Here is a 12,337-nt window from a genome sequence, read left to right on the forward strand (position 1 = left end):
TGCACTGATGCATACCCAAGTGGAGCTTGACATTTATTAATCACTCCAAACGTTGACACCAGAGAATTTGGGTAGTGTTGCTATGGAAGTGGTCATACTTGCTTCCTAAGCAATCTAGAAAGTGCTAAGCAGCGTGCTCAGCAGTCCATGTTTTCACCAACACTCCTTCATTTACACGGAGCAAAATCTGCTCCCACACACAGCGTGTCAACAGTCTTTCTGAAGGCAACAAAATAAGTCTCAGACCAACAAAACTATTCAGGTATAACTCCAATTTTAATTGTCAAGCTAACTTCTAGCTCCTACATTCAACGCAAGGATCAAAAACTACAAGTTTGAGAGCAGAAGTTTATTCCATCTCCAGTTTCTGATCGTTTTTGGCAGCTGTCAAAAGATAACTTCCCAAATCCACTCGTTCCAGAAGCTTTTGACTGCCTTGGGGTTCCAGCTGAACATCATGGACTCCCTTCATAGCTATCAACATCTTTCAAACCCAGTTCTTTGGCAACAGTTATACATAGCATTGTGCGTATACAAAGAGCTTGTAATAAAACTTCTTTTACATTCTAATTGTCTTAACCTTCACAGAAGTATTAAAGTGCTCAATCATCTCTGAACAAACTCGCCTTCCCTGGTTAGCCTACTTCCTGGAAACGCCTGCACTTCAGTCAGCAAAACCAGAAGCAAACAAGAAGAGAAAAGGTACTTGTATGGGAAAATAAAAATAAACCCTCTGCAGGATCGTTACAGCCCTTCTCACACGTCCCTTCTACCCATCTATTGAGATGTGGGTCCAAGTGTCCAACCCATCTAAGCCAGCCCAACTGCTTTGCCCAGGTTGCACTGGTTTCCCAGCAGTTGATTCTTTGGCCCCTCCACGTTTGTTGAAAGAAAACCCTGTGCAACAGGATCCCACTGATGCTACCAAGAAAATAGGAACACTGAGGCCACTCTGGTAAAGCAACAGCAACAAAAGAGAGAAACAAGTGTTGTGATGGATGTTGAACCCTTCCAAGCCAACTGGATTTTAAATGATCTCAGTTAGCCACGTCTGTCACTATCTGTAATTAATGCTTTCTAACAGGATTTACGTGGGGACATTTTCAGTCCCTCAGAGTGGGGGGATGGAGGGTACATCTCAAAACTACTTCCTCTGGCCAGACCTGCGTGCCAGTTTACCCCACCACGCTCTGTGCTGGAGGAAATCCCACCCAGAGCCTCTGTTCTTCCTTGAAGCCACATTCCCTTGTGCATGTCCTCTCCTTTCTCCAGCACGAGTCCAGCCAGCCCACAGGGTGACTCCTGCCTGCCAGGAGCTGAGACACCAGAAACGCAACCCCAGGACACGGGCATTTAACAGCTTAACCACAGGATGATGCTTTTCATTCTACCTGGAGTTAAATCTTCTGACACCCGTGGGAAAAGCGTGTTATTTAAGCATCATCAGACCTTTGCACTCCCTGTCTTACAACAGGTACTGAACTGTTTGCTGTCACCTGCTCTTTTTCTGTTGACTGAAGATCAGACCTGCTTTTACCACCTCCGCCTTCGCGCTGCCCCCAAATCCTGTTGACTGTTTGTTCTCTGTTCCCACACGCAACCCTTGAGGAACACCTATTAGTGAGCTCGCCACAGAAATGACTCAAAAAGCCAGGAAATACTGTCAACACAGAGTTTTATACCTGCTGTCATGCCACTTCCCAGCTGTGGCAGGAATTACCCTCTGCTGAGGGCCAAACGTGGGGCGTTACCTGCTTCGACGCCCTGGGGTGGTCAGCAGTGGGTTGGTGCTACATGAAGGTCATGCTTCCAAGGGCACACCAGGTTGCTTGACTTGCTAAGCTGAGGGCTTTCCCCCTCCCCAGAACTGTGCAGGGATAATAAAAACCACCTCCACTTCCTTGGGAATACTGCTTTCCTCCATCAGGTATCGACATGAAGATGAAGGGTTTTGTAAGAAAAGAAAACCATAGGTTTTCAAACATGTTTTAGAGCCACAGGCAGCTAGGTCAAGGTGAAATACCATGTGATATTTAGTGCAAATAACACCAAATCTTCAGTGCCTAGAGTCTGGCTTGGCTTCAGCATAGGAGCTTTTGACCCAATGCCTTCCTCTCTCCTTACAGAGTTGGTTTTCCTCCTCAAGCAGAGGAACACTCCACCAGTTTGGGCACGTGCTGCTAAAAACCTGGCACCGTTGAGTGGGCAAGCAATTGGTAAGAAACACTTTTCTGTGCTAAAAATATATTTGCATTTCATTTTAGACAGTTCTTCTTCCCTGGTTTCTCCTGTTAGGAAAGTTCATTACTTTCAGAGGTCCACATTTTCCTTAACACTTTACCTGTGATCTGGAGCGTGCAGCAAAGGACAAGCACTGAGCTAAAGGGGCAGCTTGTTTCACAGTACTCCAAGTAAGAAAACTGACCATAGTACAAGCAAAATTAAATAAACTGAAAATTAAAAGACAGCAGAAATTAGATTCATCCAGAAATATAATATAATGTCTGGGAGTGGGGAAAACTGGAGATTAGCTACATAAACAGAACCGATGAAATGACCAACAAATATTGATTAGGCAAAGGAGGAAAACTTTCATGGCACGCTGTACATTAAAATGAAATGCAAAATTCACACATGTTGGAGCATCATGACAGAATTATGAAGGTCTCAAGCAATGGAAAGAAGAAAACAAAGGAACATCTTGAAGAAAGCAAAGGAACACCTTGAAGAAAGCAACACATGAACAAAAACAGTAACTGAGCAGCTTCAGAAGGAAAAAGAAAAAGCAGCACTGAAGCAGAGAACAAGAATAGGGTCAGGACATCACAGGTAACACTGACTGCACAAAACACTTTTGATATTTTGAAAGAATCAGGCCTATTTGTATTCTATGCAAAATATATACACAAATCCATATGTATATATGTACACATAGGCACTACTGTACATATGTATATGCAATCATCAACACAACTGCCCCCTGACAGGTTTCTGACTCTGGGTGCAAGCAAGAAGGGTGCAGTTGTGCAAAGCTACACTTCCTGTATTTCATTACTGAGAAGAAACAGGAGAAAGATCCAAAATAATTCCCAGATGTGGTTTCATCAACATCACCCCACAGCCCAACCTCTGAACGTTTCCAGCTCGTTCGTAGGAATTGAATATTCACCCAAAGCTGTGGATTGTATTGGTACAAATCAGATCTGTTTCCAACCCTGAGGAGATGGCCAGACAGCTCTCCTGCCCATCAGTGGCTTAACATCAGGCCACCCCACACAGAACACCAATTTGGGAATGCTGGATGCATGGGAAATGGAATTCCAAGGCCCGGACAGGAGTGTCATTCCGTGAGGGAAGGGTCAGGTGCTGTCCTTGTAGTGTTTTGGAAGAAAACACGAACGTGGTGCATAAAAAAAAAAACCACCCCAAAACCAAAACACAACAAAACATTTCCCCCCACACCCCTCAAAGAGAGGAACACATGACAACTCTGAGAAGGCATGCTCCATGCTGATCTTTGGGGTTTCCAGTTTTGGGATGTGGAAAGTAGCATTTCCATCAAGCTCGCTCGCTTCCCTCGCAGCTCCAAAGAGCATCAGCCTCCCGAGTCCAAGGCTGGTTTGGTCTGATACTTCAATGCTCAACTGGTCTTTGATATGTCATATGAGAGCAGAAAGAGAGTGGAGAGAAAAAAAAAAAATAAAGAACTGCAGATAGATTGTTTTATGCCTCAGCAAAGCCACCTTCCCACTCCAAGGGAGCTGCCCTCGCTGCTCAGCGTCAGAGGAGCCTGTTTAATGCTCTGCATCCATAGCATCCAAGTACTTGGCTTCAATGATCTTAGGGAGCAGGTTATACCTAAGAAGAAGCCAGAGAGAGGGAATTAGTGCTTGTTTGTACCTCCTGCAACATCTTGTCTGTCCCAGGACTCTCAGCTGAGTTTGCCCATGGCCATGCAACACAACAGATTCACCCAGATGAAGGGGAGAGGGAGTGGGAAGTAAAACCAACCAACCCTGCAAGCAAATACAGCAATTACAGGAGGAAAAACACAGAGCTCCTCCCTGGAGGAAGCCTCCTCATTTCAGTCAAGGAGGAAAGAGAACTTCCTCATCCTCATATCAGAAAAGTCACTTTCCTAGAGCACTGTCACCACAAAGTCTTCAAGATGCCAAAAATGTACCATTTCACCCAGCCCACATCTCTGCTGCTGGTTTGAGCTGAGGAAGCAGGCAAAGCTTCCTGACAGTTGGCTAGCAGATGGGTGGCTTTGCCAAGAATCCCCATTTACTTCCAGTATCTACTTTCTCCACCACTTTCCCTGTATTTTCCCAACACAAAAGCCCCACCTGGTGCAGCCTTACAGTCACAGAAGCACAGAATGGTTGGGGTTGGAAAGGACCTTTGGAGATCATCACGTCCAACCCTCCTGCCAGAGCAGGACAACACTGTCCACACCAAGCATGGAGAGCTCACAGGAGAAACCCTCCTCTACACTGACAGGCCTGGCTCACAGACCTGCATACATGGGCTATTTATCTTGCACCTCCACAGTTCTGCACATACCCCAGGCCATTCCTTTCAGCTCTCCCACAAAGAAGTTTTAACAGACATTTCAGAAGCTTTGGTCTTTAGAGAAGCACCAAACATATCACCAAGAACAACAGAATAAGGACATGGAGCTGTTGGAGAATGTCCAGAGGAGGCCACAAAGATGCTCAGAGGGCTGGAGCAGCTCTGCTCTGGAGACAGGCTAGGAGAGTTGGGGTGTTCAGCCTGGAGAAGGCTCCAGGGAAACCTCAGAGCACTTTCCAGTGCCTGAAGGGGCTCCAGGAAAGCTGGGGAGGGGCTTGGGACAAGGGCAGGGAGGGATGGGATGAGGGGGAATGGTTTCAAGCTGAAAGAAGGGAGATTGAGATGAGATGTTAGGAAGAAATTCTTCACTATGAGGGTGGTGAGACAGTGACCCAGGTTGCCCAGAGAAGCTGTGGCTGCCCCAACCCTGGCAGTGTTGAAGGGCAGGTTGGATGGGGCTTGGAGCAGCCTGGGCTGGTGGGAGGTGTCCCTGCCCATGCAGGGGGGTTGGAACTAGTTGATCTTGAAGGTCCCTTCCAACCTAAACCATTCTATGATTCTATGACTTGAGAGCACAGTAAGAGGCTAAGCAGGGCTGTGACACTCATTCCTCCATCCCTACCTGGAGTTTGGTTTCCACTGGATCATGGAGACACTAATTCCCTTACTTTTGTTTGCAAGAGCATCCTCACGACTCAATGTATTTGGATGAGCAAGGCAAGGCACTGTAACAGTGTAACAATGCACTATGAAGTTGCTCTCATTAAATCCTTCTACATATTTAGTTTGACACTCGTCTTTGCTTAACAAAGAAGCTGTTCTTCAGCTGTTAAAATAGGGCACAGAGCATTAGAAGACAGTTTAAGACTTGGAAGTGCCTCTTCAACGCTCTGATAGAGATCCCAAACAGCACTACTGAGAAGCATCAGAAACTGCTTAGTCTGCCATGAAGTAAAATGCAGGAGAATCATAGAAACACAGATAAGCATCACAGAGAACTTGGAATGAAGATTATTCCTTTCTGAGGACCTTGACCCTCTTTTTCTCCAGAGCAGGAATAGCTTGTATCCAGAAACTAGTCACCTCAAAGCTCTGAATCAATGCCAAGAACTGGGGATACCCAAAAAGATCACTTTTTCTCCCAACAGGCTGCTCTCCACTGCAAGGAGAAGCCACTGAAGTTCTTGATCTTTCACATTACCACACCACCAGTGGGAAAAAAGATGGTCCCTCACCACTGACAATGCAAATCACGTGTCTGATGCTGTCAGACAGATGGAAACATAGCTTTGAGACAGACAACATGGCTGGTTTTCTGGGTGGGACACTTAACCGTGACTCACTCATCTGGGTTTGATTCTTGACTTTGACCCCTGGCTACTCTCCCATCTCCTCTTCCATCCTTCACTTCTTAAAAAAATATAGATATTTCTTCAACTGTATCTCATCTATTTAGAGTGCCAAGTCTTTGTGAGAAAGTAATTGTTAACTACAAGGCTTATGTTTTGTGGTGCTGTCTTCTCATCTGGAGTCCACAGTAATAACATGAAGGCAAAAGGTATCAGAACAAGGAAAACCAAGGGCAAATTTCTGTGGGGTGCCAGGTAGCACCATCTTCCCCTCAGCAGCAGGGCTGGTTATCCAGCTACTAGAAAAAAGCTGCTCTGGAAGAAGAAATGAGTTAGCAACAGAGCTAGTGTAAGATGACAGTATCTTAGTGACTCAAAACAAGATGTATCTGCACTATTACGTGACCTTGCTCTTATTAGAAAATGGGGTTCTTTGACAGCCCCACATTTCTTACACCACGTCCAACACTCAAATGTTTGGCAAAGAGTGCCCCACCTTTTCTTTTCTGTAGGCAGCTGCTCTGGGCAGAGACCTGCAATTCCCTCAAGAGTCACCCATCCAGAACTGCACACAGTTGAAGTATTTACCAGCCACTTAACCAGCCACCCAAAGTGATGCCTGTGTGAAGGGTGGGTGAGACACTCTTCCCACAGGAACAGCAGTTTCAGTGTTTTCCAAGGTTTTGTTTATCTTTACAAACCCAGCCCAAATAGCTGTAACCTGATCCTGTTGAAAGCCACGGTAGTTTTGATATTTGCTGATGTTTTAGAAAGAACTGGGGCCATCTTTACCACCCAAAGAAAACACAATAGCTGCCTGTGCAGATTATCCCATTGGTGGCCTTGAACTTGAAGATCAGAATGAAAAATCTGAGGCTGCAAGCTCAAAGACAACCAGCTATCACTGGATGCCATGCTGGCCTAAAAATAACCAAGCGGACTGGAAACAGATCTGTTCCTTTCAAGATCTTATTATGGCTTCTCATTATACCCAAAGGATGGAGAGCATTGAATTTAACTGGAGAATGATGGGCACTCACTGTTAATGAACACTAAGGAAGAAATTAGTTACATTTCCCAATGATTCTCTCCCAAGGCTTCAAGATATTGTGGGGTCGTCCCAATTTTAAAGATGCATTTTAAAACCAAAAGTGGCCAGTTTGACCTGACTTCTCATTTGCAATGGCACTCAGCAGTGCAGAAGGTTTGTAAGGTCCCCACAGTACTAGATCAAAGAGAAGGATTCCTCTTAAGAAAAAGTTTCTAGTTCTACTCTGAGCACAGGCCTTAGAAAATCAAATTGCAAAGCCATAAAGGATGTTATCAAATGCCTAGAGGGAAGGCTCAGAATGCACCTTCTCAGGAAGACCAGGCACCTCTCAGACTGCAAAAGGAGACTCATTTGCCTCTCTACTGGCTGTAAGAAAAGTACCTGCCAGCCCAGAACCCTTTGCACAGCACCCAGCATCAGTGAAATCACAGGCTCTCTGCACTATTGCACGTCAAGCCTGAGGAGCTGGTGAAGAAGGGGAGGGACTGTTCACAAGGTTATGGAGTGATAGGACAAGGGGCAATGGTCTTAAACCAGAGCAGGGTAGATTTAGATTAGACATCAGGAAGAAGTTATTTAGAAAGAGGGTTCTGAAGCACTGGAACAGGTTGCCCAGAGAGGTGGTGGAGGCCCCATCCCTGGAAACATTCAAGGTCAGGCTTGAGGAGGCTCTGAGCAACCTGATCTAATTAAAAAGGTCCCTGCTCACTGCAGGGGGGGCTGGACTAGGTCACCTTTAAAGTTCCCTTCCAACCCTACACATTCTATGACTCCATTAGATGAAAAGGTCACCATCATCCACTTCCAGGATCAGGCTACTCAGGAAAGTACCAGATGCCCCTCTAGACCCCTCAGACTTCCTGCAGTCTGAGGCCTGTAGACAAAAGGCACAGGAGGCAGCAAAAAAGACAGCCAAGCTTTGCCCAGAAGAGCTTCCTACCTGATAGGGATCATCCCTATCATGATGAGTGGGAAGATCATCTTCATGTAGGGCAACGGTGACATGCCAAAGCCACAGAGGATGAGGAGCTGCAGGACCTGCAAGCCTGTGAAGTAGTGGATCTTCCTCTGGGGCACTCTGCGGATGTAATGTGTCGGAGGATAAGCAGTCTGGAAGAGAAGAATGACATGTTAGATATGCAGCTACCTGGGCTTGTGACTGCAGGATGTGGCACAGGCTTTTGGACACAGGAGTTTTAAGGAACTCCGTTTACACACACACAATGTGCATCAACAGCAGAGTCTTTAACAGGATTTGTAGGGTTAAAGCAGGTGCCTTAAGCCACAGCATTGGCAGCAACACACAGATGATGACTGGGCACTAGAAACCAGGGGGAGAAAAGACAGACCACATGGCTAAGTTTGCCTTTGGGAGCATCTGGAGTACAATAAAGTATCTTGATAAATACAATAATGAGATTCCCCGAGTAGGATTATCAGGGCTTTGCAGCAACACATGTGGGGGTGTGCAAGGGGGTGATGGTACACTTCCACTCTCTGGCAGTGTTGAAGGGCAGGTTGGATGGGGCTTGGAGCAACCTGGTCTGGTGGGAGGTGTCCCTGCCCATGCAGGGGGTTGGAACTAGAGGGTCTTGAAGGTCCCTTATGACCCAAACCAGTGTGGGATTCTATGGTAAGCAGGTGTATTTGGGTGGTGATACTGCCAGATGGTTTCTCCACCTGAATTCTGTCCTCTGCTGATCTGACTCCATCCTTGCCCTTGGTGGTCCCATTTCTTGGCTTAACCTTGATAAGGGAAGACTAGGAGATGAGACTGGGGAGGTGTAGAAAGAGGCTGTAAGCAGGCTGCAGTGATTAACTCATAAACCACTCATTTTTGAGAAAGAAGAGAAAAAAGTGACACGAATAGGCTAAACGTTGCTCGCGGTTCCTTCTGACAGTGACTTGCTCATGTCTGAGCACAGGCTTTGACTCACTGTCTATACATCAGTGACAAGTATGAGCGACTGTCTGCTGGCACTGATACAGACTCCATGGATTTCAGATTGTGCCATGACTCACTAAAAGGTTTCCAGAAAAGGGAGATCTCCATATTTGAGAAGACTTTGATTTTTTCCCAAAAGCGAAGCTTGGAAAATTCCACAGATAAATTAGCACTAAACCCAGCAGTAATATTCCACATACACCAGTAACCATTCAACCCTCGTTCAAAAATTGACGTGACAAATGGAAGCTTTACCCGGATTTTCAAGAGTTTTAACCTCTGGGATGTAAAATTAGAGATCAAGATAGATTAGCAGAGGTGCAGAACCAACTGGTGGGCTCATTAAGTCCTCGTTGCATAAGAGAAGGTGAGCTGGAGACTCCTTACAACTCCCAGGTACCGCAAGGTAACACCTTCTTAGCAACTGTCACAGAGATGGGTTTGAAAGCAAATCTTCCAGGTATCTTTTCAGCCCACATCAGAGGGGTTTCAAAACTGCAAGTCGTTTTGTTTTGAGTTTAAAACCTTATCTCGTGGTATTTCACACAAGTCAAAATGAAATCACCCATCCTGGAGCTTTGTTGGGGAAAGTGAAAGTCATAATTTACTCATTATCGTGTGCTTTCTAGTACTTTATTATTTTAAATGCACAGCCCCTGCAGCTGGCACTCATCACAGTGGGTTTTTAAAACTTATAAACAACCTACGTTCTGTAAGCTTTTTTTTTCTTTTTTAAATAATCCTTGTTTGAAGGTATTTTTGATTTGCACTCTACACAGTTGAAGGGGCACCTTCACTGGTAGCAGCTCTCCTGGCTCCACTCCCACACTTGTCTTTGCCTCTGGAGAACTGGCCTCCAGAGCAATTCTTAGACTGAAAAGAGAAGGATCATATCCAACACAATGCTCTGAACAAGAAAGCTCAGACTCTTTTGTGGCAGGGAAATGCAGAAAGCCATTTATATGGAATTTGAAAGGCAGAGGAGATGCAGTGCAGTTCTATGAATAAGTCAGCCACCACCTTTTTTTTTAACCCAACAACAGCCTTGCCACTTCTGTTGCTTGACACTGCACTACCCTCCCAACTCCTTTGACTGCTTTTTTGTGTACCTGTTCTTTGAGCAGGAGAGCCACCCTCTCAAAGAGCTGGTTCCCATCAATGGAGGTGAACGCGATGTAGAGGAAGAGGCCATAGAGGACCGGCTTTGGGATCCACTGGAGAGGGAAAGGGAGGAGGAGAAGAGAGAGGCCAACAAAGAAGTTTGCTACTAGACTGGTCAGTCGTGTCTCCTTCACGCTCACAATCCTGAAAGGAAGAAAACAGGGATTAGGGGAGTGGGATTATATCCCAGTATCCATGTCAGCTCCCAGCCGGGGCTCACCGCTCTGCGCTGCTGCAGGACACGTGCCGCTCGGGAAAGGGAAACTCATCTCCACTGCTCTGAGATCAGCACTTCTGGCCCCGTGCTGACACGGAGAAGGCAGAGCTCTGCTGGATCCAGGCCAGGCACTTAATCCACAGCTCAAACAGAGCAGCTGGAAAACCGCCAAATTCCCCTTCTGCAAAGCTCCGTAGATCCTATCCTGAACTAAATTGCCCTCTAAGCTAATTCTGTTCAGCACATTTGAAAAAAAACAAAACACAAACAAAACAACAAACCACAACACACAACAAAACCAAAAACCACTACAAAAAAACCAACCCAAACCAAAACACAACAAACAACAAAAACCCAAACCAGGCAGGAATCCTCTTTCTGGGCAGTAATCCCTTCCTCGATTGAGCCAGCACATCTGTAATTGGCTTTGATCCAAAAGAAAACTCGTTGGCTCCTACAGGAACTAATGAAGCTCTTGTAACAAAACCTGTCTGCACCCTCCTGACTGCCAGGCAGCATCTTTGATGTCTGCAAGGATCTCCTTGTTTACATGGAAGGGAAAGCTGAGAGGGAGCTGGAAACTTAATTCTGCTGTGGATAATTGCAGTTGTGCTGCAAATTGCCTATTACCATGCAAAGCAGGTAATTAATTCATGCAAATTTTCCAGAGCTGACAGGCTACGGATTGATTTGTTTTTTTTTTATTGGGGATGGGGGGAGAAGTCAACCCGACAGGAAAGCTTACAGCAACTTTCAGAGGCTGCTCGGGGGGATGAGAGGAGGTTGCTTTGTTTTCACTTCAACTACACTTGTGAGCATCTCCTAGTTTGAAGAAAAGTAAAAGACCAGAACAATAGGAGGAAAGGAAACCCTCATCTTTCAAGACTACTTACAGATGGAGAAAAGGAGGATTGTTACTTTAACTTTTTTTTAATGATAAATCCACCAATTCAGTGGATAAACTAGTGGATATCCTATTACCAGGATAAGTTCTTGTCTGTAGGTTGTTTTGGTGTCATCCAGTGGTGTCATTCCCTGGGTGTCAGACCTCATATTCCAAATGAACCCTCTACTCAAAATACTCTGAGGATTAACAGAAGAGCCAGCCATGAGATCTATCAAAACACATTTCCCTCTTTTGCATATTCACTGCTGGGACCTGGTAACCTCTTCTGTCCCAAAGAAGACTGCTTCCCACTGAATTCTTTCAGTATTAAGTTTCTGAGAGTCTTGCTTATAAGTAAGGTCAGGTTGATCTCCAAATCTGTTTACACATTCAAGAGCAAAATGAAGCTGTGGGGATGAAGGAGCCTTCCACACCTGTATTTTGAAAGAGGGAAAGGGTAACAGCTCAAGGCTTGATCTCAGGATTTGGAAAATGTGGCAGAATTAACATGGATGGTCATGAGACCTAAGGAACAGCAGGTATCACAAACAGTATACAAAGTCTTGGGGACAACACTTGAATTCCTTGGTGAATAATGGGGCAGGTTGTACATATTATGCAGGATTACCAGGAGAGGATGCTCAGGAGGGACACAGAAGGTGTTAAACCTCTAAGCAACCTGCTCTGCTCTGACTAGGGTTAAACAGCAGGAACTACATCCTTCCTCCTTCCACACAGATTTCGTTCAGATCCTCTTGCCAGCCTCCCAGATCAAGAGATCCCTGCCAATGCAGAAAGCTGAGGTGGGGAAGAGCAGAGCACTTCACTCTATTACCTGCAGACTGCTTTTGCCAGCTCTGGAGGAACAGGGACATCACCTGGGCAGATATCGTTTGACCCCTTTCATCACCTCCAGGTCTGGTTCAAGTCTCAGAGATGGCAGAGCCAAACACCTTGAAGTGCAACTGCAAGTAGCTAATTCAGGGGAACTGGACAGTCTGATAAGCATGTGTTCAGAATCTGGTTTGGCCCTTGAGGAAACAGCTCCAGAAGTCCTGTGCTGTTATGGAAATGAAGTAATTCATGGGGATTAAAGAGCATAATCCAAGCTCATTTCCCCAGAACCCTCTAAATACAACTAGAACAGGATTGG

The 12,337-nt window shown here is 45.6% G+C and overlaps 1 protein-coding gene across 3 annotated transcripts in view; it reads right to left on the bottom strand.

Annotated features, from left to right (window-relative positions):
• Window positions 1-257: 257 nt before the first annotated feature.
• SLC4A11 (solute carrier family 4 member 11) overlaps window positions 258-12,337 on the bottom strand; it is a 98,969-nt gene continuing 86,889 nt past the window's right edge. For all 3 annotated transcript variants that reach the window (XM_051617320.1, XM_051617319.1, XM_051617321.1), the window contains 3 exons: window positions 10,030-10,225; window positions 7,916-8,085; window positions 258-3,858 (listed from right to left, as the gene is read on the bottom strand). In XM_051617320.1, the coding sequence (XP_051473280.1) occupies window positions 3,795-3,858; window positions 7,916-8,085; window positions 10,030-10,225 (430 nt within the window). In that variant the 3' untranslated portion in view covers window positions 258-3,794. The remainder of the gene's footprint in view (window positions 3,859-7,915; window positions 8,086-10,029; window positions 10,226-12,337) is intronic.

Source organism: Apus apus, chromosome 4 (genome assembly GCF_020740795.1).
Source record: "Apus apus isolate bApuApu2 chromosome 4, bApuApu2.pri.cur, whole genome shotgun sequence".
In the NCBI taxonomy this organism is placed as follows: Eukaryota; Metazoa; Chordata; class Aves; order Apodiformes; family Apodidae; genus Apus; species Apus apus.